The following is a 24,192-nucleotide window of genomic DNA, read 5'->3' as shown; positions in this document are numbered from 1 at the left end:
CGCAGTGTTCCCGCTAAGCTGCGCTGGCGTGCGCTGGCGCACAAAATATTACATCGCAGCGCACAAGTTTCTCGTCACAGCGCACACACGTGCTTGCAGGCAGGCGAGCTGGCAGTCCATGTAACGCGTCGCAAAGGTAAGGGGAGGCTGGGGGAGGAATCGGACGTCGGGGTGGGGGTGCGAGCAGGGAGGGGGGCGATCGGAAGAGGCGTACGGCAGATGGCAGGGCGGCGAGAGGAGAATCGGGCGAGTTGGCTCATAACTTGCTGGCGCCCGATATTTTTAGCTCACAGTGAAAAAAGTTTGCTCACAACACCCGCCCGCTTAGAGGGAGCACTGGATATCAGTAGTAGTACTACCTCAGGAGCTGATTAAAACTAGATTTTTCAGGTCTTCCGACTGCCTCACTTTTCCCTGTCACCACAGATCACAACCACCAGGACCCCTCAGGGGAATTAAGGAAGATATGCGGTCTGGTTCCAATCCCGATGTACCTCCACAGAACTGCCGCAGCCTGCGCTCTACCCCTTTGTGGATGAACCAGGGGAGAGATGGCTCCCAATCCCCGAGACCTGATCCAATCTGTAGGCCGTCTAGAGGGCTTACTGCAGTTTAAGCTTACAGAGCACCCTCCAGAAGCAGGCAAAATTTAAAATGTCTGTGATCTCCCGCCGAAGGATCACTCCCACAGAGTTCATCTGCAGCACTTGGGCAAACCCATGAAATAAATCAAATAGACTAGGAATTGAAAATAAATCACGAGCAGAAGAGACTGATTTCACCCTTGCAGCAAGCAAACTGAGCATGCAGGAACAAACTGAGCATGACAGGAAGTTCCAAGGCAGATAGCCTAAGGGGGAGGGAACAAGTTTTATTAGCCCTGCAGTTGATGCTACAAAGGATGCAAGATCCCTCGAGTTCAGCCACCAGAGAGATTGTACAAGAATGTTTCTTTAGTGGTTGTTTTGAATTCATCTGAGCAGATCAGATGCCTGGCTTCAGGGAATTCCCCATACTCCTCCTTCTCCTGTAGGGATGTTGCTGGCTTTTGTATGAACTTAAGGGAGCAACAGAGACTATAGAGGAGGAGGAGGAGATGAAAACTGATTGATATCTTCTGCAGTATGCACATGAGCCCAAATGGGAGTACCCTACTGTTCAGCATACCATCCCTATTGCACTGGAAATTATGCTTAGGATCTATTTGTCCGTCATGGCATGCCATATGGAAAAGAAATTACTGAGTCGATCTCCTACTAGAAGGGATTAAAAACTAAGAGTAGACAAGAGAAGGTATTTGAGTGCTGGAGGACCATTTGCGATTTCTCAGTAGCTGCTTTTGAATATAGGCAAAAGATTGGGAACCCTGAGGATTGGTTGAACTGTAGGGAACAAATCATCTAGGATAGTATCATTGGAAAATGTTGATGTAGGCTCTGCTGTTAAGAGGTGGAAGATACAGATTGATGATGTTGAGAATGGTCAGTGGTATGTGCCGAGTTCACAAATAGCCGTGGAGTCTTTGAGCTGTGAGAGACTGCCGCCTTTATTTTCTCTCCGAGGCAGGGAGCAACTGCCAGCCATCCATGGAGATCTTCTCTAAGAACAAAAGACTTAATTCACACTATGCGATGGGCTACAATTGCAACTACTGCTATTCTAGAAATCATAAACGTCATAGTTGGTCTTGATTAGGTGATAAGCTGATTCTTCTAGCATAGTATATAGGCTTGCTATATTTTCCTGAGAAGCCTTTCCATTTGTTGCCCTGCAAATTTTCAGTCTCACTAATTTGCGGTATGCTCCGACCACTTCTTCCTGCACTAAAGTCAGGCTACACCAGGGGTAGGCAATTCCGGTCCTCGAGAGCTGGAGCAGGTTTTCAGGATATCCACAATGAATATGTATGAGATGGATTTGCATGCACTGCCTCCTTGAGATGCAAATCTATATCATGCATATTTATTGTGTATATCCTGAAAACCTGACCTAGTTCTGGCTCTCGAGGACCGGAATTGCCTACCCCTGGGTTACACCAATCAAGAGCTGCGTGTCAAAGCAGCTTCTGATTGGTGTAGCCTGACTTTAGTAACAGGAAGAGGCGGTCGGAGCATACCGTAAGTTTGCCCGCAGGCGCCCCAGCTGCCTTCTCCTGCCTTTTGACAGGCGCAAAACCACATTTGCGGTTTTTCAAAATTCTCGGAACGGAACTCCCGCAAATTTCGGGATAGTACTGTATTGGAAATGCAGTATGTAAAACTGATGGGCTATGATCCCAGATGAAAGCATGAATCCCTGGTAAATCTTCCTCCCTATGGAATCAAGGAGACAATCCTTTTCTCTGGCAAATTGAACTTTAGCAGTTTTAGCTTTCTTGACAGCTGACCAAGACAATGGAATGGTGAGGTAATTGCTGAACATCATGTCAAGGATCTTTCTGCAGTCTAATATTTCAGTTTCAAGTGTTTAGATGCATTGGATACTAGATTGAGGTTTTTGCCAACTGGAAAGCTGAAGATCCTGGAGTATTTAATATAGCGGTAGTGCAATAAGGAGAAATTAGGTTCGTACCTAATTTTCTTTTAGCCCCTCCAGACTGGCACAGAAACTGATGGGTAATGAACTCACCACCACTCCAAAAGCCCTCCCAACTACCTAAGACTGAAAGGATAACAGAGGTTGACATGAAAAGGCGAAACCACCTTTGGCAGAAAAGAACCAGCAGCAACACAACCCACTCCCTAGAATACTTAGAACCAGAGTCCAATTTAAGAGCCAGGTCCTCAGCCATTTGACGAAGGAAGGAGGAAAAGGACAATTGATCCGCAAGAGGTTGGCCTTGAGAGGGACTCGATGACCTTGAGGCGCCTCGAATGGAAAACGAAGGCGAGGCCTCTCTGGAGTATTGCTATCTTAGCAAATAAGCAGACTTGGAGGAGTCATTGGGAGAAGCGGAACCCTCAGGTGCTGTTATTGGTGTCTTTGATCAATGGGTTGGAGGCCTTGAAGAGCTGGAATGCCTGGATGAGGAAGGCTTCTCTCTTGAAGAGGACCTGTGCCTCGATGAGTGCCTCGACTGGCGATGAGAGTGCTGCCTGGAAGCAGGACATGTTCGAGATTGAGGAGACTTCACCCTATGCCTCAAAACAGGCAATGCCTGATGTAAGGATAAAGGGCTGGAAGCTGTAGATCGAAGACGAGACCCCACATACTCAGTGGTTTGGATCGAGGTATCTCAAAGCACCAGACCAGAAACTCGACTCCTTGCATAGAGTGTGAAGATTCCAGACCAGACACTCGCAAAAACTGGACTAGATTCAGCTCGAGGCACAAGCAAGGACTCGACCACTTGTGAGACTGCTGAGTGCCCAGACTGGACTGCAGGAAGCAGAGTCATAAGAACATAAGAAGTTGCCTCCGCTGAGGCAGACCCTAGGTCCATCCTGCTCAGTGGTCCGCTCCCGCGGCGGCCCACCATGCCCATTGCCTGAGCAATGGTCTATACCTATCTATACCCCTCAATCCCTTTTTCTTCCAGGAATCTATCCAAACCTTCTTTGAAACCATTTAATGTTTTCTTGTCTACAACAGCCTCTGGAAGCGCGTTCCATGTATCCACCACCCTCTGAGTGAAAAAGAACTTCCTAGCGTTTGTTCTAAACCTGTCCCCTTTCAATTTCTCCGAGTGCCCCCTTGTACTTGTGGCACCCCTTAATTTGAAAAATCTGCCCCTGTCTACTTTTTCTATGCCCTTCAGGATCTTGAAGGTTTCTATCATGTCTCCTCTAAGTCTTCGCTTCTCCAGGGAGAAAAGTCCCAACTGCTTCAATCTTTCAGTATATGGGAGATTTTCCATTCCCTTTATCAGTCTAGTTGCTCTTCTTTGTACTCCCTCAAGTACCGCCATGTCTTTCTTGAGGTACGGTGACCAGTACTGGACGCAGTACTCCAGATGCGGCCGCACCATTGCACGATACAGCGGCATGATGACTTCTTTCGTCCTGGTTGTAATACCCTTCTTAATGATACCCAACATTCTGTTTGCTTTCCTTGAGGCTGTGGCGCATTGTGCCGATGCCTTCAGTGTTGCATCTACCATCACTCCCAGGTCTCTCTCCAGGTTACTGACCCCTAGTGGTGTTCCCCCCATTTTGTATGTGAACATCGGGTTCTTTTTCCCCACGTGCATGACCTTGCATTTCCCCACGTTGAAGCTCATCTGCCATTTTTCGGCCCACTTTTCCAGCTGTGTTAGATCCTTTGGAAGATCTTCGCAGTCTTCCCTGGTTTGAGCTCTGCTGTATAGCTTGGTGTCATCTGCAAATTTAATGACCTCACACTTGGTTCCCGCCTCTAGGTCGTTTATGTAGATATTGAACAGGAGTGGTCCCAGCACTGACCCCTGCGGAACTCCGCTCGTGACCCCTTTCCAGTCTGAGTAGTGGCCCTTTACGCCAACCCTCTGTTTCCTGTTTGCCAACCAGATTTTGATCCATTGGTGGACCTCCCCTTGTACCCCGTGGTTCCATATCTTTTTAAGCAGTCTCTCGTGTGGCACCTTGTCGAAGGCTTTTTGGAAGTCAAGGTAAATGATGTCTATAGATTCCCCTTTATCCATCTGGCTGCTCACCCCCTCAAAGAAGTACAATAAGTTAGTGAGGCATGACCTGCCCTTGCAGAAGCCGTGTTGACTCGGTTTTAGCTGCCCATTTTTTTCGATGTGCTCACAGATGCTGTCTTTAATCAGTGCCTCCATCATCTTTCCCGGGACTGAGGTCAGGCTCACCGGCCTGTAGTTTCCCGGGTCTCCTCTTGCGCCCTTCTTGAAGATGGGCGTGACATTTGCTATTTTCCAATCCTCCGGGATCTCTCCGGTTTTTAAGGATAGGTTGCATATCTGTCGAAATGGCTCCGCTATTTCGTTTTTTAGCTCCTTGAGTACCCTTGGATGAATGCCGTCCGGACCTGGCGATTTGTCGCTCTTTAGTCTGTCAATCTGCTTGAGTACATCCTCTTGGCTTACTTCTAAATCAACCAGCTTATCGTCTTGGTCTCCTATAACGATCTCCTCGGGTTCCGGAATGTTGGTTATATTTTCCATCGTGAAGACTGACGTGAAGAACTCATTTAACCTGTCAGCTATCTCTTTCTCTCCTTTTACTACTCCCTTTCTGTCACCATCGTCCAATGGTCCCACTTCTTCTCTCGTCGGTTGCTTCCCCTTGACGTATCTGAAGAACGACTTGAAGTTTGTTGCTTCCTCTGCCAGTCTCTCTTCGTATTCTCTTTTTGCTTTTCTAACCATTCGGTGACACTCCTTCTGGTGTTCTTTGTGCACTTCTTGGTTCTCCTCTGTTTGGTCTTTTTTCCATTTTCTGAACGATGCCTTCTTGTCGCTTATTGCCTTCTTCACTGCATTTGTTATCCACACTGGATTTTTCGTTCTATTTTTTTTTGCACCCTTTTCTGAACTTGGGGATGCATAGGTTTTGCGCTTCGTGCACAGTCTTCTTGAGTAAGGTCCAGGCTTTTTCTACGGATTCCATCTTCCCTATGTTGCCTTTGAGTTTCTTTCCCACTAATTTCCTCATGGCATCATAATTTCCTTTTTTGAAGTTGAGTGCCGTCGTTGTGGTTCTTTTCCCCTTTGATGATCCAATTTCAAGCCTGCACTGGATCGTGTTGTGATCGCTGTTACCTAGCGGGGGTAATACCGCCACCTCCTTTGCTGGCCCTCCTAGTCGAAGCAGGACTATATTTGGTCAGTAACTAAACAAATTCTCTTTCCAAAATGATCTGGATGGTAGCCTGCAATTGTGGATCCAAGTCTGAAACTGGACCACTTGCTGAAACTAAAGGCTCCAAGGACTTAGAGGAAGGATGCTTCGGCCTGGAGGCATACTTCTTGGGCAGTTTAAGAACTACCAATGGAAGCATCTGCTGAGGTATACCTGAGGGAAGCTCAGGAGAAGACTTGGCAGATTTACTCAAGATTAAGGACGTGCTAAACGAGGAAGGTCTGATGAGTTGAGGTTGAAGTCGTGGAAGCAGGATGATACCCCGTAGAAGGCTTGACCGAGTTGGAGGTCAAAGTGGGGGGTTTCTATACCGAAAATCTTCTCCACTTGCACTCGACGGTTAAGGGCTTGAGGTTGAAGGGTAGCACAGTGAACACATGACTCCGGGCAGTGGTCAGACCCCAAACACTGAAGGCACCAGTGGTGTATGTCAGTGAGAGAGATCGCACGCTGGCACTGGTTACACTTCTTAAAGCCCGTGACCGGCCGGGACATAGAAGGAAAAATAGCCACCGCAAAGTCGAAGCCCGCAGGCTGAGGGCGCGCGACAGGACCCGCCGTCACTCTACAAAAAAAAAAAAAAAAAATTCTACTTAACTTTTTATTTTACAACAAAAGAAAAGACACAGTAATAAAGAAATAAAACATGAGCCGCGGTGAGAGAAGGCACGAAGTGAACTAAGTTCAGTGCAGAGCGTCAAAGACGGACTTCTTGGCTCCGCAGAAAACTGAGGAGATGCGCCCTGTGCTGGGCGGGAAGGCACTTGCGCATGCGGCAGACTCAAAACTTGAGTTTCTTCAATCAAGTCAGCTTGCGAGGCTGTCCTCATCTGGGCTCCGTGGATGACGTCACCCACGTGAGAATAGGCTGCCTGCTTGTCCTGGGATAAATGCAGGTAGGCCTCCATCAAATTGAGGTAAATCAGGAACTTTCCAGGCTGGATCGCCAGAATGACAGATCTCATGGTCTCCTCGTAAAAGACAGAACCCGGAGCACCCTGTCGACACCTTTCAGATCCAAAATGGGCAGAAAACACCCCTCCTTCTTGGGCACCATGAAGTACATGGAATACCTGCCAGCACGAAACTCACAAGGGGGCACTGGGACCAAATGCTTTGAGTTCAAACAACCTTTGCAGCGTTTGACAAAAAGCCTGCTTCTTCCAAGCTGCCTGACAAGGAGAAGAGGAAACGAAAAAGGGCTGGGAAAACTCCAAAACATAACTGTCTCGAATCACTTCCAGAACCCATTGATACGTTGTGATCTTGACCCATCCCCCTGATAAAACTGCCGCAACTAGGCTCCCATTGGCACTAAGCAGAGGGGCCTCCAAAGGAGTCACGACCCCCCCTCCCTGGTAGGCACCCTGAAAGAACTGTCTGCGCTAAAAGAAACTGTCCCTGGAAGGAAAAGCCTCCAACCCCTAGGCGATGCCATCCTGCAAAGGTGGGCGAGCACAGTCCTCAGGAAGAAAGGACAGCTTAGTCAGTCCAGCACTGAACCAGCTTGCCAAATTCTTGTCAAACAAGAAAGTCTCGCAAGGGAAATTTACTAAGCTTAGACTTAGATGCTGCATCTGCCAACCAACCCCAGAGCTACAGGGTATGGCAAGAAGCCACGCCGAGAGCCATGGACTTGGCCAAAGCCCGCAGCAGATAATGCATGGCATCTGAGAGATAAGAAGCGTCCAGCTTAATTTTAGCAACCTCCTGATCCACCAAGGACCAATCAGACTTCCAGTCAAGAACATGCTTGGACCACCAGGGCAGCCAAGTCAAAAAACTTTGATTAAGAAGAGACTCCAATCTTCGATCCCGAGAATCCCGCAAGACTAAGCCGCCTTCACCTGGCACCATATGAATAAGCCAAACAAAAAGACATTTCCATCGCACATGCACTGCCTCCCAAATATCCTAATGCATAGGAAATGAACGGGAGGCCACACAGATCTCCAGAAGTAGGGGGTCCACCACACACGGGGGGCTCCTTTACGTCTTCCTCAAAGCCGGAAGAATAAGCTCCTCTAGCTATTCCCACTGAAAAATGCACACCGATGCATCTTTGTCAGCCAGCGTCTCCATAAAACACATGTATGCGTTATCCAACACAGGGTCCAAGTCCTCATTAGGCGAAAAAGTATCTGCAAACAGAAAATGCTCGGACGAAGCCGCTTGGATGAAGACAGGGGGAATTGGGCCAGAACTAACGCTGAGGGGGCTGAATGGGGGTGGATGCGGAAGGCAAAAGCCTCCCAGAAAAACCAGAGACCCTGAGAAAGAAACAGGACACCCAGCCACCTTGCAAGTAAGCCTTGTACATGGCTAAACAAAATCTGGGGCAAAACCACCCTGGGGGCAAAGCAGGACACCCATCACAAACCTGTTCCTGTCTCTCTAAGGCAGGGGGAAAGTCACCTGAGGCCACAGGCATTTCCCACACAAACAGGCGAAAAACCCGCCAAAAACAACCTCCCAAAGCCTGCAGCAGCAAACAAGCCTGAACAAACCCAGCTGCTAAAGCAGGCAAGCCGGCAGCTGGAGTCCCCAGCACTATTGAGGGTAAGGGAAACCTCATTTTCTCAGCAGCTGAGAAAATCCCTGTGTAGGCGGTAGGGGAAGTCCATGCTTCCCCACTACCTGCAGTCAAAGAGCGGTGCACACGCAAAGGGGAACTCTGTTCACTGGCACCTGAAGCCGATGAGGATTCACCTTTGCGGCGCTCAACCGCGTACCTGGAACACAATGACCACTACAGGGGAAAAAGTGCCAGTTAGCAATAAAAATCAATTAAACTCAATTGAAGTCTTCACTTCAGACCAGCCCTGCCTCAGGATTCTTTTTTCCCCAATATAACTTTACACTTGAACAGACTCCACTGGCTCTCTAAGATATATGCCTTGCCTGTATTTGGTTGCAAGATGGGAGGTGGGAGAAATAGGAGGGACTCAATCAGTCAAGTCTAGCACCACAACAGGGACAAGACAGCCAAATCAAACAAAATCCAACAGCCCTACACTAACCTAGGTAAAGGCCACACAGGCTTACCACCTCCACCTGCTGGAAACAAAAAAGATTGATTGTACTTGGGACTGCACAGCCCACTTATACTACAGCGAAAAGTTTGTCTCTCAGTCTCCACCTGCTGGTCATGGTGAGCTATTACCCATCAGTTTCTGTGCCAGTCTGGACGGACGATAAAGATCTTCTTTTGAATAAGTTTGGCAAGACTGAAAGTCCTTCTGGTCTGTTGATATAACAGGTTAAGACTGAGGAGTACAGAAATTTTAGATAGGAGTATTCTTCCTTATGTTCTGACTAGACAAATGATTGGATAGGTGAAGTTGTGTCGAGGTCTGTTGTGACAGCATTATCCAGTTTAGACTTTGTCCCAGAAGAGGCTGTAATATAAGGTTGAGAGGAACAGATTGAAGTACATGGGTCTCAATCCAGCTCCTGTAGAGGCTCTGAATGGATGCCCTAGTACTCAATGTGGAAGGGTGGCATGGGTGGTCCATCCATAGAGGGTAGTGCTGATCTGAAAAAGATGGCATCGGGGCATGATAGCCCCTTGTTAACACAGCAGCACTGTCCTGCATGAAACATTGCAGAGTAGAAAAAAATGTTGAAGCAGACTGGGCTGGATTTGGCCTCCTGTATGAGGTGAAGCAAAGTGGGCTGTTGGAAATCACAAGATCCTGACTCAGAGGGTTCTTAGGAATGTGATTGTTTTGACTTTCCATGAAATTTTGCAGAAGCTGGAGAGAGGGCAAAAGGGCCTGTTTTAATTATTTTAGCAGATTTACCTGGTGTTCAAGAGTGGGCCACGGAAACCTTATCAGCTGCTTCCTTGCACTTGAGGAGGCGATCCTTTCTCTAGAGTTCCAGCACAGCCGTTGTGGCCAGTGGAGATGAGGGTAGCCTCACTATTACATTAGTGATTTCTATTCCACCATTACCTTGCGGTTCTAAGCAGATTACATAAGAGGTAATCTGGACATTTCCAGGAGCATTACAAGATTTTATTTATTTATTTTTTTTTAAATCAGAAAGTTATAGGATCTGGAGAAGATAGAAATGATCAGTGCGATTCCAGCATTCTGGTCTTCCCTGCCATTATCGATTGCTTCCCTCCTCCAGCAGTGCTGAAAACAGAGCCCTGGGAGGAGGGAGCAAGTGGTGCTGTCTGAGGCCTCAAGTGAAGTCACTCAGCCGCTGAAATGGCAGTTGCAATTGCTGTTCACGGCCAGATCCATGAAGAGAGTTGAAAGGAGCCTCCATGTGGTCCTAGAGCTTATTGGTTATTGCTGCCTTATGGTTTCTCTGTATAAGAGGATTTGGGGGAGGTTTTGTTTTTTTAAATGTAAGCCTCTTTTTCTTCAAGATTGTTCAGGGATTTTTTTTTTAATTGGTACTGGATCAGAGTGAGGAGATAGTAGACAATTCTACTATTCTTTATAACCCTTTTTTTAGGTAGAGCAAGAGATGGAAAATGTATAACCTTGTAGGAGCAGTAGAAGAAAAAAAACTGACAAGGCAAGGGGAAGGAAGGAGCCACTGAAGGCAGGATCTCCTGCATAAACCCAGTAAGCTTACTGTATCTATGGGAGAACACAGACACATGGGCTTGGTTGGAAGACTTCAACAAGTGCACCTGCATCTTCCCTGTTTGTCTCCAGAGAAAGGTGGTATATCAATTCTATTACTCTTTACAATAGAATATTTGCTCCACCCTGTTTCTCCATTCCAAATTTCTATCATTTTATCATATCCCTGCCATATATGGCTGTACAACAGAGCCGGTATATCAAATGCATCTGAGTATTCCTTTCAACCTACATGGTCAAACTATTTAAGACTTTGTAAGCATTTTTTCCTTTATTAATGAGCTTGCAACAGTGGCTTGAGAACCTGAGGAATTGGTGTTAATTCCCACTGCAGCTTGATGTGACTCTGGGAAAATCATTTAACCCTCCATTGTCCCAAAGTACAATACCTGTATATAATATGTAAACCACTTTGATTGTAACCACATAAAGGCAGTACATCACATCACATCCCATTTTTTTTTTTTTAATAAGAGTTTCACGCTATTATAAACCTTTCTGTGTGGTCCTTTACACCAAGAATAGAATGAATTTAAGATTACATTAGCTACCTGGATCCAATTTTAGCACACCCCTTATTCCTTGGTAATTTACGGCAAACATTCAAAATAGAGTGGATATTCCTATTCCCACAAAACTAGCAATTGCTTTGTAATTTTAAATGTGGATGAATTTATAAAACTTTATAGATCCATACCAGAAGACCCAGGTGCTATTATGTTAAACCAAATATAACTGATTTATGCACATTCAGGCAATGTACCTGCACAATAACTCAAATTTACCTATTCGGTCAATGCTAAAACTTTTCTACACCAAGATGTTTAATGCAAACTTAAGTGTAGCTATTTTAAATAGGGAGATAGAAGCAGAATGAACTGCAGCACTCACCAGATAGTACTGTAATGGATTTGGCCAGATATCATCCTTAATAACCTCCCCCAGCTCATCAGCTCCTGCATCAGAATGATCAGTGAACCAGGTAAAGAAGCTTTCTGGCTCTTCATGCTGCCTCTTCCTGCTGGCCTTGTTCTGTGTTTGGCTGGAGCGCTTTGTCAGATCCTAAGAACCAATAGATCACAGACTGCTCAGTTTTCACAAATTCTTTGAAATGGTGATGAGCTCTCAAATAATAAGATAGTCTAGATCTTAGCAGGATGTCCCACTTTTACCACAAACAGGTTTCCAAAGCAGGTTTCCACACTGAAAAATGGTCAAAACCCTAATGGCTAGAATATGAGCAAGCAAAACCCAGGCTTCATGTTAAGGTTGTGCAGCAAGCATATGCAAAAGTCTCAAGGTCGCAATCTAAAATAGCCAAAATATTTTGAAACGTTCACAAATTACATTATGTACTTAGCTCAAGAGGACTTCAGCAGTGTTACAAAGTTCCCATGACTGATCAAACTATTAGGGCTCAAGTGGAATCTTAATTTTTGCTACCTCACCCCTGAAACATCACATTTTATTCTGCCCAATTTTAATATACACATTTCCTTGCCTGCTCTCAAAACTTAAAAAATTATGATAAACGCAAGCACCCATGAACAGATAAGTGCAGTTTGTCACAATTTTTATGTGTTCATGGATTTTGTGTGTTCATGGGTGCCTGTGTTTAACAGGCAAACACTTCACCTTGGAGTATAGACAATTAATGATAGTCTATTTAAAGAGTGGTCCCAACAAGTATCCCTTTTTTGGCATATATGAAACGCCTTCCTCATCTTTAACTTGCTTTAAAGATGCTTGAGAACAAAACTCACATGTGCAGTCGAGCAGGAGGTTCAGAGAAAACTCTGAACACTGCTGCTCAACTGCACAAGTGAGTTTTATTCTCGAGCGTCTTTAAAGCAAGTGTCCTCTGAGGAAGGCGTTCCATATATGTCGAAACATGGATCCTTGTCGGGACCACTCTTTAAAGGCTATTATTGGTTAAAAAGATGCCTCCCTTGCCTTTTTCTGTTTGACTGCTTGCTATTAACATAATTTTTAAGTTTTGAGAGCAAGCACGGAAATGTTCTGTATGTAAAAAAACTGGGCACAATAAAATGTTATGATCGACCAAAGGACTAAGGATGTGAAGTAGTAAAAATTAAGCCTCCACTTGAACCGTAATAGTTTGAACAGCCATGGGATCTTGGTTCTTAACAGTGCTAAAGTCCTTTTGAGCCAAAGTGCATCATTTGTGATTTCCTGTACCCAGAATATTTGCTATAGTGTTTATTTTTGTGGGTCTGGTTTAGTCACTTGTGTCTTTGTGCAAAAGATTTAAACACAGGTAGGTTTTAGACCCCATATAACAGCTCAACATAATATAGAGGATATATCGTACCATAAGGATGTTATATGGGAATCCACAGTGTTTTTAATCAGCTTAGCACTAAAAATTTTAGTCGCATCTTTCTTTAACGCCAAAGACAACTTACACACAATACTATAACACCAACACTGCTATAATACACAACAAATGAATTTGTGCCAGATTACTTGGCATCTTAATTCAATAGAAAGGTCTATTCAGACCATTTATGAGCTCTAATATTTAACTGATCTACACAGCTACCTAGTCATTCAGTTTCAAACTAACTAATTTCTGTGCAAAAAGGCCATCTACTACGACTTTTAGCTATTTTCTGAACACACAGAATAAGTGTTAGAGATAAATTGCATAAATTATACAAATTCAGCAGATCTGCAGTGATCCCGAGACTGCCACCATTGCATAACAGCTCACTTGTGAGGTTAATTCTGCTCATTAGAGAATAAGGATGGCTGCTGAAATTAGTACTACCCTAGCCAAACTACGAACATTCGAACTGGCACCTACCTTTCCAGCTTTCCATTTTATCTCCGTTGATTTTGATGATGGGTCTCCACTCTCATTGAGATGAAACTCTTTGGAGAGAACTTTGTTGTCAAAGTATGGATTCTCATCAAAACACTGAAAACCAATGTATACAAATATAAATAATTAAAAGGAAATAATGTTGAGACAATAAAAAAATGTTTTCCATGAATTCCATCTAACAGGTGATAATACAAAACATGAGATGGATATTACTCACAAAATCTATTCTGTAGCCTGACTTGATGTCGTCAAATTCTGTCACCTCAGCCCTGGTTAAATAGTGAAGTGCTTCTTCATCTTCTTCCCCCAACAGTGCAGATACTAGGAGAGAGATTACAGAGGTCACACAACCTAGTCAACAGGGTTTTAGCACCTAGTTAAAATCTGTAAAGTTTCTCCTTTTCTTGCTGAAGTAGTGTGGTTTTCATGTGCTTTCTGAAAGTTCTCAATATCCTGCCAGCTCAAATTATGCAAACATCGACACTAAATGATATCCTCATCCAGTTGTGAAGCTAGTAAAGTGAGTATTAAACTCTGGAATATATTGAGAAGCAGAAAGCTTAGCAGTTTTTTAAAAAGATCTAAGCGCCTTTATTTAAGATGGACTTGGGGAAATTCACTGCTTATTCCTAGGATAAGCAGCATAAAATCTGTTTACTCCTTGGGATAGGATACTGGGTTTAATGGATCTTTGGTCTGTCTTAGTACAGCAATTCTTATGTCCCCCAATGCTGTTCACTCATTTAAAGTATATTTTTCACACAACAGATAAGGAATAGAAACAAATTAATTTAATATAATAGGCATTTTAAAAATGTTTCCCTTAATGTTTTACCAACTATGCTCAGTATATCGCTTTAATCATCAGCACATGCTCAGTTCACAAACAATGTTTTTTTCAGAACTTTTATCTTGCTCCCAAAAGGGTCACAGACATTCGCAATACCACCTTTTTACATTTGTGCTTAATTTATTATTCAAAAAGGTTGTAAACTTTACTTATAAATTAAAAGCAGCTATTGCTAATTCAGCAACCAAATGAAATGCAACGAAACCCTCTTCCCCCAGAACAAATGTTTATTGCTCCCCTCTAATCAAAAAGTTTGAACTGTGAATTTTAGTTTTATAAAAGGTGAAAAAATTAAACCTAGCATAAGATCCTCTGGCCAAGGGTACCATCTGGTCTGGAGAAAACAGATATATACATTGGACATTCTGTCATGGTCCCAAACCCTAAAGCAGTAATTGTGTTCCACTCTCAGAAGCCACTGAAAAGATGTGCAACAAATGCAATGAAGCCAACATATTGCCTTGTAAAAATGTTTTCCTACGAGAGTGGTTTTTTATCAATGTGCATCTTGGTATTATACTAAAATATAATTGGTTAATAAGTATTTTTCATACCTTGTGGGTGATTGACAAATGTTGTAACCCAAAAGTTTGGAATTTTGGCGATCAATTCTGACCTCTTCTGGAAGAATGGTTGGCGGAGCTTGTTATATTTCTGTTCTACTTTCAAAATTTCCTCACTGGCTTGTTCGTTCAGTCTGAGCAGTGAGAAAAAAGTCACTTAATATTTTCCCTATTACATATGCGACGAATATAATAGAAACATCTCAACCCTCCCCCAGCATTGTAGAATATTTAATAAATGAGCATGATTCTCTACTCTACTAAAAATAAACTTTGAATATTCTTATTACCTATAAGTTCAGGAACTTTTTTTTTTTTTTTTTGGGGGGGGGGGGGAAGTTGTAACTTACATAAAAAGGAGTTGATTATCTATAACCCGTAACAATTCAAGAAAGCAGTACAAAATGAAATGCCCAGGTCTTACTTACACTGTTTGATGCACCCTGCCACCCTTTTTGGTAAGTTAATAAATAAAAAAAATAAATCTCTTGTATTATGTGGAAATATCAAAAGCATTTCTATTTACAGAGCTCTTACTTGCATTATCTTAAAAATAATTTCACATGAAGTATGCATTACACAAACGGATCCTATTATGGAGATTTTTGTTTTATTGTTTGACTGTATATTTTTTCCTGATTAAAACACAGGAGGTGCCAAATTTTAGGTTCATAGAATTCTCAGTTCTTAAGAAAACTAACAGAAAAGGTAGAGGATGCATGAATGACTCTCTCTATGAAACAGAAGTATGAGAGAAGTTTTAAATTCAAGAAAGCTTAAAATACAGGTGACTTGAGTGCAAATGAGAGGAAATCCTAGAAAGAATTAATTGTCCACCACCATCAAGGCAACACCTGACTTTCCATTATCTGCACCAAATTTAAATATTCTTATTTATCTCCCCAAAAAATGTAATTCACGTTTTAATTCACGTTTTTATGCTACATATTAGCACCACCTTCAGCTACCTCTAAATCTTTATAGCTATAAATTACTCAAGGAATAGCCCATCACATCTGCCAGTAGTCTAGTTTTGAGATTTAAACTCCAAAGCATACTCTGAATGTATTAGTTCATTAATATCACAAATACTACTTTAATTTTGTTATTTACCATACTTACAAAGTTATTAACATCTTATAATAAGAAATATATAGCTGGTTTAATTGTTGTCCATGGTACTTGAATCATTTGATTTAGATACAAAATCTAGTCTATCTATCATCATAGATCTTTAACAATTAAGTTATACTGGATTGCAATAATGCTTTTTTTAGTAACAAAACGCCCAAAGCACAAAAACACACACACACACACACACAAAACTTGCGAACATACTCTCCAAATCTTTTTAACAATAAAAAAGCGGCATGTTATATCGATAACTCACCTGTCTATTTCATTCTGCACTTCATCAATATGCTCAATTGCTTCCTGTTGCTCTTTTTCTGTAAAGTACAAAATCAAAGTGAAACACCAAAAGCATGCCAAGTAACCGGCAATTAAACTCTCCCCTTACACGAGAACAGCGGCTATAAGTTTGCCTTGTAATAGTTTTTATTTAAAAGGATCTGCAACAGGCCCTGGACCACGATGTTTCACCAGCCACCGTAAAGTTTCACAGCCGGAAACTCGGCCAAGCTCAGGCGCGGGGCCTCCCAACAGATTCTCCATAAATCGCTTTTTACACGGGTAGGCCATGCAGCAAGCCACCGACGAGACTCTTCAACGCGTGTCTCCTCATTAGAAACGCAGCAGCAACATCGCTTAGTCCGTCGAAGTGGAATATAAGATGGCAGCGCATCTAAAAGTGCTTCAGGCGGCACTGAACACCAGCACCATGCGGCCCAAGCAGGAAACATCATGGCGGAGCACAATGAGTGGGGCGAGCCCGGCGCCGCGGACCCCAGAGACGCCAGCAAGGCCTCAGCGCGCTGGCCTGCCCCCCTTCTCTTCCTCCTTCCCCCTCCCGCCCGCGCGGAAAATGGCGGCGCTGCGTGTGGAGGCCGTCTCCCGCTCCTTACCTGAGGTCTCATCGCCGCCATCGTGGTTCGAGTTCAGCTCCTTTTTACACACTTTAGCCGCCGGCGCCGACATGTTGGGGGCTGCGGTGGATTTGGTGCGGCTCTCCCGGGAAGTTTCTGGAACGGCGGGGCGCGGGTTCTCCGGCTTCCCCCCTTTTATTGTTGGAATATGAGGCGGCGAATAAGGCTGAGCAAGGCAGCGCACGAAAACTCCGACAACTACGGCGAAAGGGGGAGGGGCGGACGGGATGTTCCGCTTAAGTGGAGCCCGTGTCTCGTGCTCCCAAATAAAATAAAAAGCCGCGAGGAAAGAACGACGCTCGCGCTCTCACACACTCACGCTCCTCCAAGCACAAGCACTACCTCCTCGGGGAAGGGTATGCGCAGGCGCAGCAGCAGCACCTCTCTGCGCAAGACACGCCTCCACGTCTATACGTTCCTCAAACGCTAGGTCGCGCTTTCTTCCTATTGGTTGAGACCGTTAAGGCTTGAGAAAAACGAAGGGCGGGCTCTAGAGATAGTGAAAGAAAAATGAAATAAAATCGCAATACAAAAAGGACGGTGATGTTTAAATTCAGCACTAGTTCAGCGCGTAAACGTGAATCAGTTTGTAAAAGGATGAAGAGAGAGGGAAGACGATTTAAACCGGGTGGGGGCCGTGGGCGGAGCTAAAGCTTGTTTTTCAGTTCGCGCGCTGCAGTTCCCCGGTTTCTCTCGCGCCCTGTTATATTAGTCACGTGATCGTTGATAAGAGTCTTGCGCATTCCAGTTGGTTTCGCACGTGCTTCAGAGATGAGAGCACGAGGCGTTGTTTGATAGGAGCGACTTGGAATGGAGCGCGAGGCCGAGGCACATGAAGCTGATTCAGTAATCCTATATAGTGGTTATTGATGGAATATTGTCTTGTATTTCAAAAGGTATTTCTTGTTGCTAAGCTTACTATGATAAATCAGAAGCCTGTGAATTTCTCAAGACCAACAAAAACTTAACTAGGATTACAGTAACAGATTCAGAGACCTGCACTTTATTATATTTGTGTGGAAAGCAGAGAACAAATGATAGCAGGCAGAAAAGGTCTCCAAAGGAAAAAAGAACAACTGTTGAGGACATAGAAGCCAGCTCCATCCTGTAATTCGCTGATTGTTCAACCTTCTTCGAATGTAAACCACCTAGAAGTCACTCGACTATGTCGGTATAAAAGAATAAAGTTATTATTATTATTAATATTGAACAAACTCCATGATTTGGGTATACAGAAGAGTTATGCTCATTGAGTTTAGTATTCCCAAACAGTTTTGAAAAGTTGGCTCTTATCTATCCTGCTTTGAGAAAGTTTTCTGTTCAGGACAGAAACGTTATTTTTACAAGGACGGTCTTTTACAAAGCTAAACTATGGATCCACACACAGCAAATTAATTCTGCACAACTTAGAATCATGTGAAAAAATGAGGACACTATTAAATACTCATTTTTTTCTTAAGAAATGTTCACATATCAATGTCAAATCTTTTTTTATTTATCTCTGGAAAATAAAGTGATGTAATCGCAGGTTAACAACAAATATTTTCCTTTATTTACTCATGAAGCTAAAGATATCCACAAAAATGTGTATTCTAACTGAGGAATAAATTAGGACACCCTAATAGCTAGTATTAACCCCTTTGGCTGAAATAACTGCAGTGATACGCTGTAGCCATCTACCAGTCCCTGGCATTGGTCTGAGGAAAGTTTGGCCCACTCCTCAATGCAGAATTCTTTCAGTTGTGAGATGTTTGAGGGGTTTCTTGCATCTACAGCCTGTTTCAAATCACCCCACAGCATCTCAATGGGATTAAGATCAGGGCTTTGACTCAGCCACTCCAGGACTCTCCAATTCTTAGTTTTCAGCCGGTCCTTGGTGGATTTACTGGTATGTTTTGGGTCATTGTCATGTTGCAGGGTCCAGTTCTGCTTCAGCTTTAATTTTCTTACAGATGGTCTCACATGTTCCTAAAGCACCCTCTGATACACAGTAGAATTCATGGTGGATTCTATGATGGTGAGCTGGCCAGGTCCTGCTGCAGCAAAGCATCCCCAAACCATGACTTCATGGTTCACAGTTGGTATGAGGTTCTTTTCCTGGAATGCTGTATTTGGTGTATGTCAAACATGTCCTCTTTTCTGGTGTCCAATTAATTCAATTTTAGACTCATGTCCTTAGAACACTATTCCAGAAGTCCTGGCGTTTGTCTACATTCTCTCTGGCAAACTTCAACCTGGCCTTGATGTTTCTTTTAGAGAGCAAAGGTTTCCTCCTTGCACACCTCCCATGCAAGTTAAATTTATGCAGTCTCTTTCTAATTGTATAGGCATTGCACTTTCACATCAACAGTAACAAGAGCCTGATGTAGGTCCCGTGATGACATTTTAGGGTTTTTGGAGACTTCTTTTAGCATCATGCGGTGTACTCTAGTGGTCAACTTTCCTGGATGGCCAGACCTGGGCATGTTGGCAGTTTGGAAAGTCCTCCACTTGAACACTATTTTCTGGACCATTGAATGGCTAATGTCAAATTCTTTTGAGATCTTTTTAAATCCCTTACCAGCCTTGTAAGCTGCTACAATCTTCTTTCTGAAGGCCTCAGACAGCTCTTTTGATCTCACCATGGTGTTTAATCTCACTGCAGCAGTCATGAGCACACCAGACTAAATGTCTGAGGTTTAAGTAGAGAAAACCTTCTTCAAAATGCTGAATAATGATGTTCTAATCATGTGCACCTGATATGATACACCTGTGTATGATTTGAGTCATTTAAGTGGGAGGATATGTGAGGGTCTCCTAATTTATTCCTCAGTTAGAATACATATTTTTGTGGATATCTTTTGTTTCATGTCTAAATCAAGGAAAATTGTGTTGTTTACCTGCAATTACATCACTTTTTTTCCAGAGATAAATAAAAAAAATATTTTATATTTATTCAAAAACAGTTTTTCAACCGAGGTATACACAGAGAATATGGAAAATTGAGCAAACAGCATATGAAGTGCAGAGAGAGGAACATGCAAAAGCTTCCGCAGAAATTAAGCCAAGGCCTCCCCGAAAATTTGTATACCCTCACAAAGCCAAAGGCCATGAAAGTAAGAAATTACTTCAGTAATGCACTTAGTACAAAGTGGTGTGTCAACACAGCCCATATGGCAGGCCTGACTCTGGGAAACATACACTCGCAATAGGGTTCTATAGTGGCATTCCCTGAGCTCAGCACTGTGCACAAGAATCGGAATCCGTTTAAGAGCTCTGAGCAAGAAGTCTCTTCCAAGGTCCCTCCGTAAATCCCTCTGCCAGGCCTCCAATATAGTAGAAAAATCCTGAGATGGACTACAGTTACTAAGCTGTCTATGAAAAAAAGAAACTGAGACTTTCAACTCTGGATCTGCTTCCACCTCCAAAAGGTACGAAAACAGATCCCAAAATCCAAAGATAAAGAATCCCCAGGGAGAGACCCCACATAATGTGTCAGTTGACAATGGGCATAAACAAGCCCAGAAGGGGAAATGCCACGCTGCAGCAACTCATTACAGGATAGGAGTGTCCCATCGTCAAGCAAGACATGAGAAAGATACTCGAAGCCCCCAGCCCTCCATCTACCAAAAACAGAAGGAACTATCCCCGGGGAAAAAGAGATATTACCCACCAGAGGCAACAAAACACCGATATGAGGATCCTGATGCCACAGTAAAAGCAACCGCCGCGACATCACCCAAACAAGTCTAAACAAGACACTATCCCTGCATGGTCGAGGCACCTCTGCCAGCGGAGCATGAAGAAGAGAAATGAGGTGAACAAGATAAAAATAATCCCGTTCTAGAGAGAGATCGGTATAGCGATCAGTACCCAAAACCCAATCCCAAAGATGCTACACGAGACAAGCCTGATTAAATATAGCAATATTTGGCACCCCAAACCCACCCCACCCCCTGATCCCAGGAGCCCAACAACAAATGCCAGCGCACCTTAGGTTTCCTGTCCCCCCAACAAAATTTTGATAACAAGGAATATAAAGCCTGTATATCTTTCTGCAGGAGACACAAGGGAAGCATCTGGAGAACATAGTAGACCCACTTAGGGAACAAAACCATCCGAAAGCGGCATCTCCTGCCATGCAGCCAAAAGAATGGAAAGCAAACGATCCACATTCAAATGGTAAAACTGCTGAACATTCATAGATAACTGAAGAAGAACAAGCCCAATTCAATGGGAATTTCCCCCTCCCCCAAGTCCTCCAAAGGTGTTCAGAAGAGGCCATCGCCTCTGATTTGCCCAAATTCAAAGCAAAGCCAGAAAAGTCCCCATATTCACGAATGCTTTCCAGGAGAGTAGACAAAGATCGACATAGGTTAGTCAAAAAGACCAAGAGGTCATCAGCAAACGCCACAACCTTAAAATGAGTGGTGCCCAACTGAAGACCTCCGATGTCCACATTAGATTGCAACTCACAAATCAAGGCATCCAAGGAAACACAAATAATAACGGTGACAGAGGGCAAACCTGATGAGTGCCCCAGCAAATCTTAAAAGGGATCGAGAAGCCCCCATTTACCAAAATATGCACTACCGGATCACTATACAACACTTGAATAGCATTAAAGAAAAAGGGGCCCACCCCTTACGCATGAAGCACAGTAAACAGGTACCTCCACTTCACCCAATCAAAAACCTTTTTGGTATCAAAGCTAATAAGCAAGGCGGAGATCCCTTCCGCATGAGCCTGCTCTAAGGCCAACAGAATTCGTCGAATATTAATAGACACTGGTCGGTCGCACACAAACCCCACCTGATGTTCCGATACTAAAGAGGGCAACACCCGGGTCAAGCAATTAGCAAGGACTTAAGCCAACAGTTTCGCCTCAAAATTAAATAATGAGATGAGTCTGTACGATTCTGGCAAAGTCAGATCGCGGCCCGGCTTAGGAAGAACAATAATCTGTGCCAGATTCAAATAGTGAGGTAGAAAGCCCTTAGCCACACTTAAATTAAAAACCTCCGCCAACACCGGAGCAATCTCATCAACAAGCAGCTTATAAAATTCTCCGCGGTACCCATCCGGCGCTTTGCCCAAAGGGCTGGCTTGAATCGCCCATTCCACCTCCTCAGCAGTAACAGATTGTTCCAACTTGCCAGAGTCCCGAGGGGAAAGACAAGGCAAATCCAGACTATCCAAATATACCCTCCCATCAAGAAGGTCTGGTCCCGGCATATCATACAGGGCAGCAAAAAAGTTCCGTAAGATATTACCAACGTCCTCAGTTTTATGGTGAAGAGTACCACAAGGGTCGTGCAAGGCGGCAACACCTGTGGAACTCTGATGAGACTTAACCAAATGGGCCAGCAAATTGGAACAACTGAAACTTAGAATAGTCCCTTGTCCTCTGCGCCCCCTGGTGCAAAAGTTTGTTCAATTCCTCGTGCGCCTCTAACAACTGTGCCCTAAGCCCCAAAGAAGCCCAGAGGCCATATTGCCTCCTCAAAGATGTCACCCTACCCTCCAGTACAATAATGGCTCTATGGCACGCTTTAGCCTCAAAAGCCACAAAGGCCATAATTTCCCCCGTAACACGGCTTTCACCATTTCCCAATAGAGGATGGGATTATCTCTATGCTCTCGATTGGTATGCTTAAAGTCCCCCCACTTTTGCAACAAATATTCCTGAAAATGCGTATTTTTATACAAATGACAAGGGAATTTCCAATGCACACAGCCCCCCCTAGACAGCCCCCAGTTCCAATGAAGCCCCACCCACATGTGGCCAGAGATTTAAATGGGGCCTATCACTACCTCATGCACAGCGGGAAGCAGCTCTCTAGAAATGAGAATGAGATCGATTCAAGACAATGTCTCATGAGCTTCAGAAAGATGAGAATAATCCTGATCTAATGGGTGTAAAACTCTCCAGACATCCAAAAGCCCCAAAGAAGACGCCAGTAACACAGCCCCTGTACAAGTCTTAAGAGTCTCTCTCCCAGTGGAGGTGGAACATCCAGCTTCGGGTCAGGAACTTTATTAAAATCACGCCCCCCCCCCAATGATCAGGGGAATATTCCCAAATTGCAACAGGTGGTTATGCAATGTCCGGAAAAAACAGCCAGGAGGGTTGTTAGATGCATAGAGGTTACATAAGAGTATGGGACTGATTGTTAAGAGTCACAGAGGCTATGAGGTAGTGCCCCCCAGGATCCTGGATAACTTTATGAGCCTGCAGTTGGAAGACCCTTACGGACCAAAATCACTACTCTCTCCTTCCCCCCCCCCCCTAGAGCCGGAGCCTCCAGATGGTCACCCACCCATCAAGTGCAGAATTTAGCGTGTTCTGCGGAGGACAACCTAGTTTTCTGCAAAAAAGCCAAAGATGTCTTAGTACAGTTCAACAACTGTAGGATTTTATACTGTTTAATGGGAGGAATGAATAACCCCCACATTCCAAGAAGTCAATTTATGTTCCAGAAAGAACTAAGAGAATAAAAACATGCAGATACAGAGAAACCTGTATCATAGTACCAGAGGGGCATCCCAGCCACCACCCCCCTAGCCGCCATAAACTCCAAGGAACAAACCAAACCCACACCTTTATGAATTGAAGAATACCCCTCCCCCCAATAACACCCCCCTCCCTCCCCCACCCCACCTATCCTTAACCATCCATTACACCACACCCCAATGGGTGCCACTTACAGGAAGCACCATACACCTAGGATCCCCACAGTATTGCCCTAGATTCAAATTTCCCCACTACCTATCAACCCCTGAAGATCAGACACATCTCCCGAGGAGAAGAAAGAAAAGAGAGAGAGAGAGAGAGAGAGAAAATAAAAGGAATACAAAATAGAAAGGACCACCGTAACAAGGTATAATATACTAAATGTGGGATAGCCCGTGGCCCATTCAGCTGAGCCACACAGGAGAGAGGACCCAGGAAGGCAACCAGGGTAACAAATACAGCAGTAAAACAAACACTCAACACCCCCATACCGGGCCTCCACACCCCAGCACCCCAGGAAGAGAAAGAGGCACAGTTAAATAACCTGAGAAACAATAATAGAAGTCCAACAGAACCAAACATCAACTCCCCGTGCCCACACCCCACACAGAATAACCCACAAAACTGAAGAGAGAGAACCACCCCCAACCAGTCACCTCCAGCACTCATCCGCCACACATCTCCCCACTCACTCCCCAGGGACCCACTCCCCCTCCCCCCTCCAACAGGGGAATCCAGCTCCCAACAATCCTAAGATATCCCCCACCAAATCAACCCAGACTCACGCACACCACACTCACCCCCCCCAGCAATCACTGTAGGCACACTACAGCTCCCCCTTCTCCCCAAAGAAGGGGAAGTTTAAGTTTATTAGGATTTTATATACCGCCTATCAAGGTTTTCTAAGCAGTTTTACAATCAGGTACTCAAGCATTTTCCCTATCTGTCCCGGCGGGCTCACAATCTCTCTAACGTACCTGGGGCTCTGGAG

At 44.2% G+C, this 24,192-nt stretch overlaps 1 protein-coding gene across 2 annotated transcripts in view; it reads right to left on the bottom strand.

Moving 5' to 3' along the window:
• SET (SET nuclear proto-oncogene) overlaps positions 1–17,303 on the bottom strand; it is an 83,942-nt gene extending 66,639 nt beyond the window's left edge. The window contains exons 1-6 of one of the 2 annotated variants that reach the window (XM_033961745.1): positions 16,688–17,303; positions 16,054–16,111; positions 14,655–14,797; positions 13,468–13,571; positions 13,230–13,343; positions 11,294–11,464 (exon numbers count right to left, since the gene is read on the bottom strand). In XM_033961745.1, coding sequence (XP_033817636.1) covers positions 11,294–11,464; positions 13,230–13,343; positions 13,468–13,571; positions 14,655–14,797; positions 16,054–16,111; positions 16,688–16,760 — 663 coding nt within the window. In that variant the 5' untranslated portion in view covers positions 16,761–17,303. The remainder of the gene's footprint in view (positions 1–11,293; positions 11,465–13,229; positions 13,344–13,467; positions 13,572–14,654; positions 14,798–16,053; positions 16,112–16,687) is intronic. The other variant, XM_033961746.1, reaches the window with a different exon arrangement.
• Positions 17,304–24,192: the final 6,889 nt, after the last annotated feature.

The sequence above is a fragment of the Geotrypetes seraphini genome, chromosome 10 (assembly GCF_902459505.1).
Source record: "Geotrypetes seraphini chromosome 10, aGeoSer1.1, whole genome shotgun sequence".
Taxonomy (NCBI): Eukaryota; Metazoa; Chordata; class Amphibia; order Gymnophiona; family Dermophiidae; genus Geotrypetes; species Geotrypetes seraphini.
This window is presented reverse-complemented; position numbering and strand designations above follow the sequence as displayed.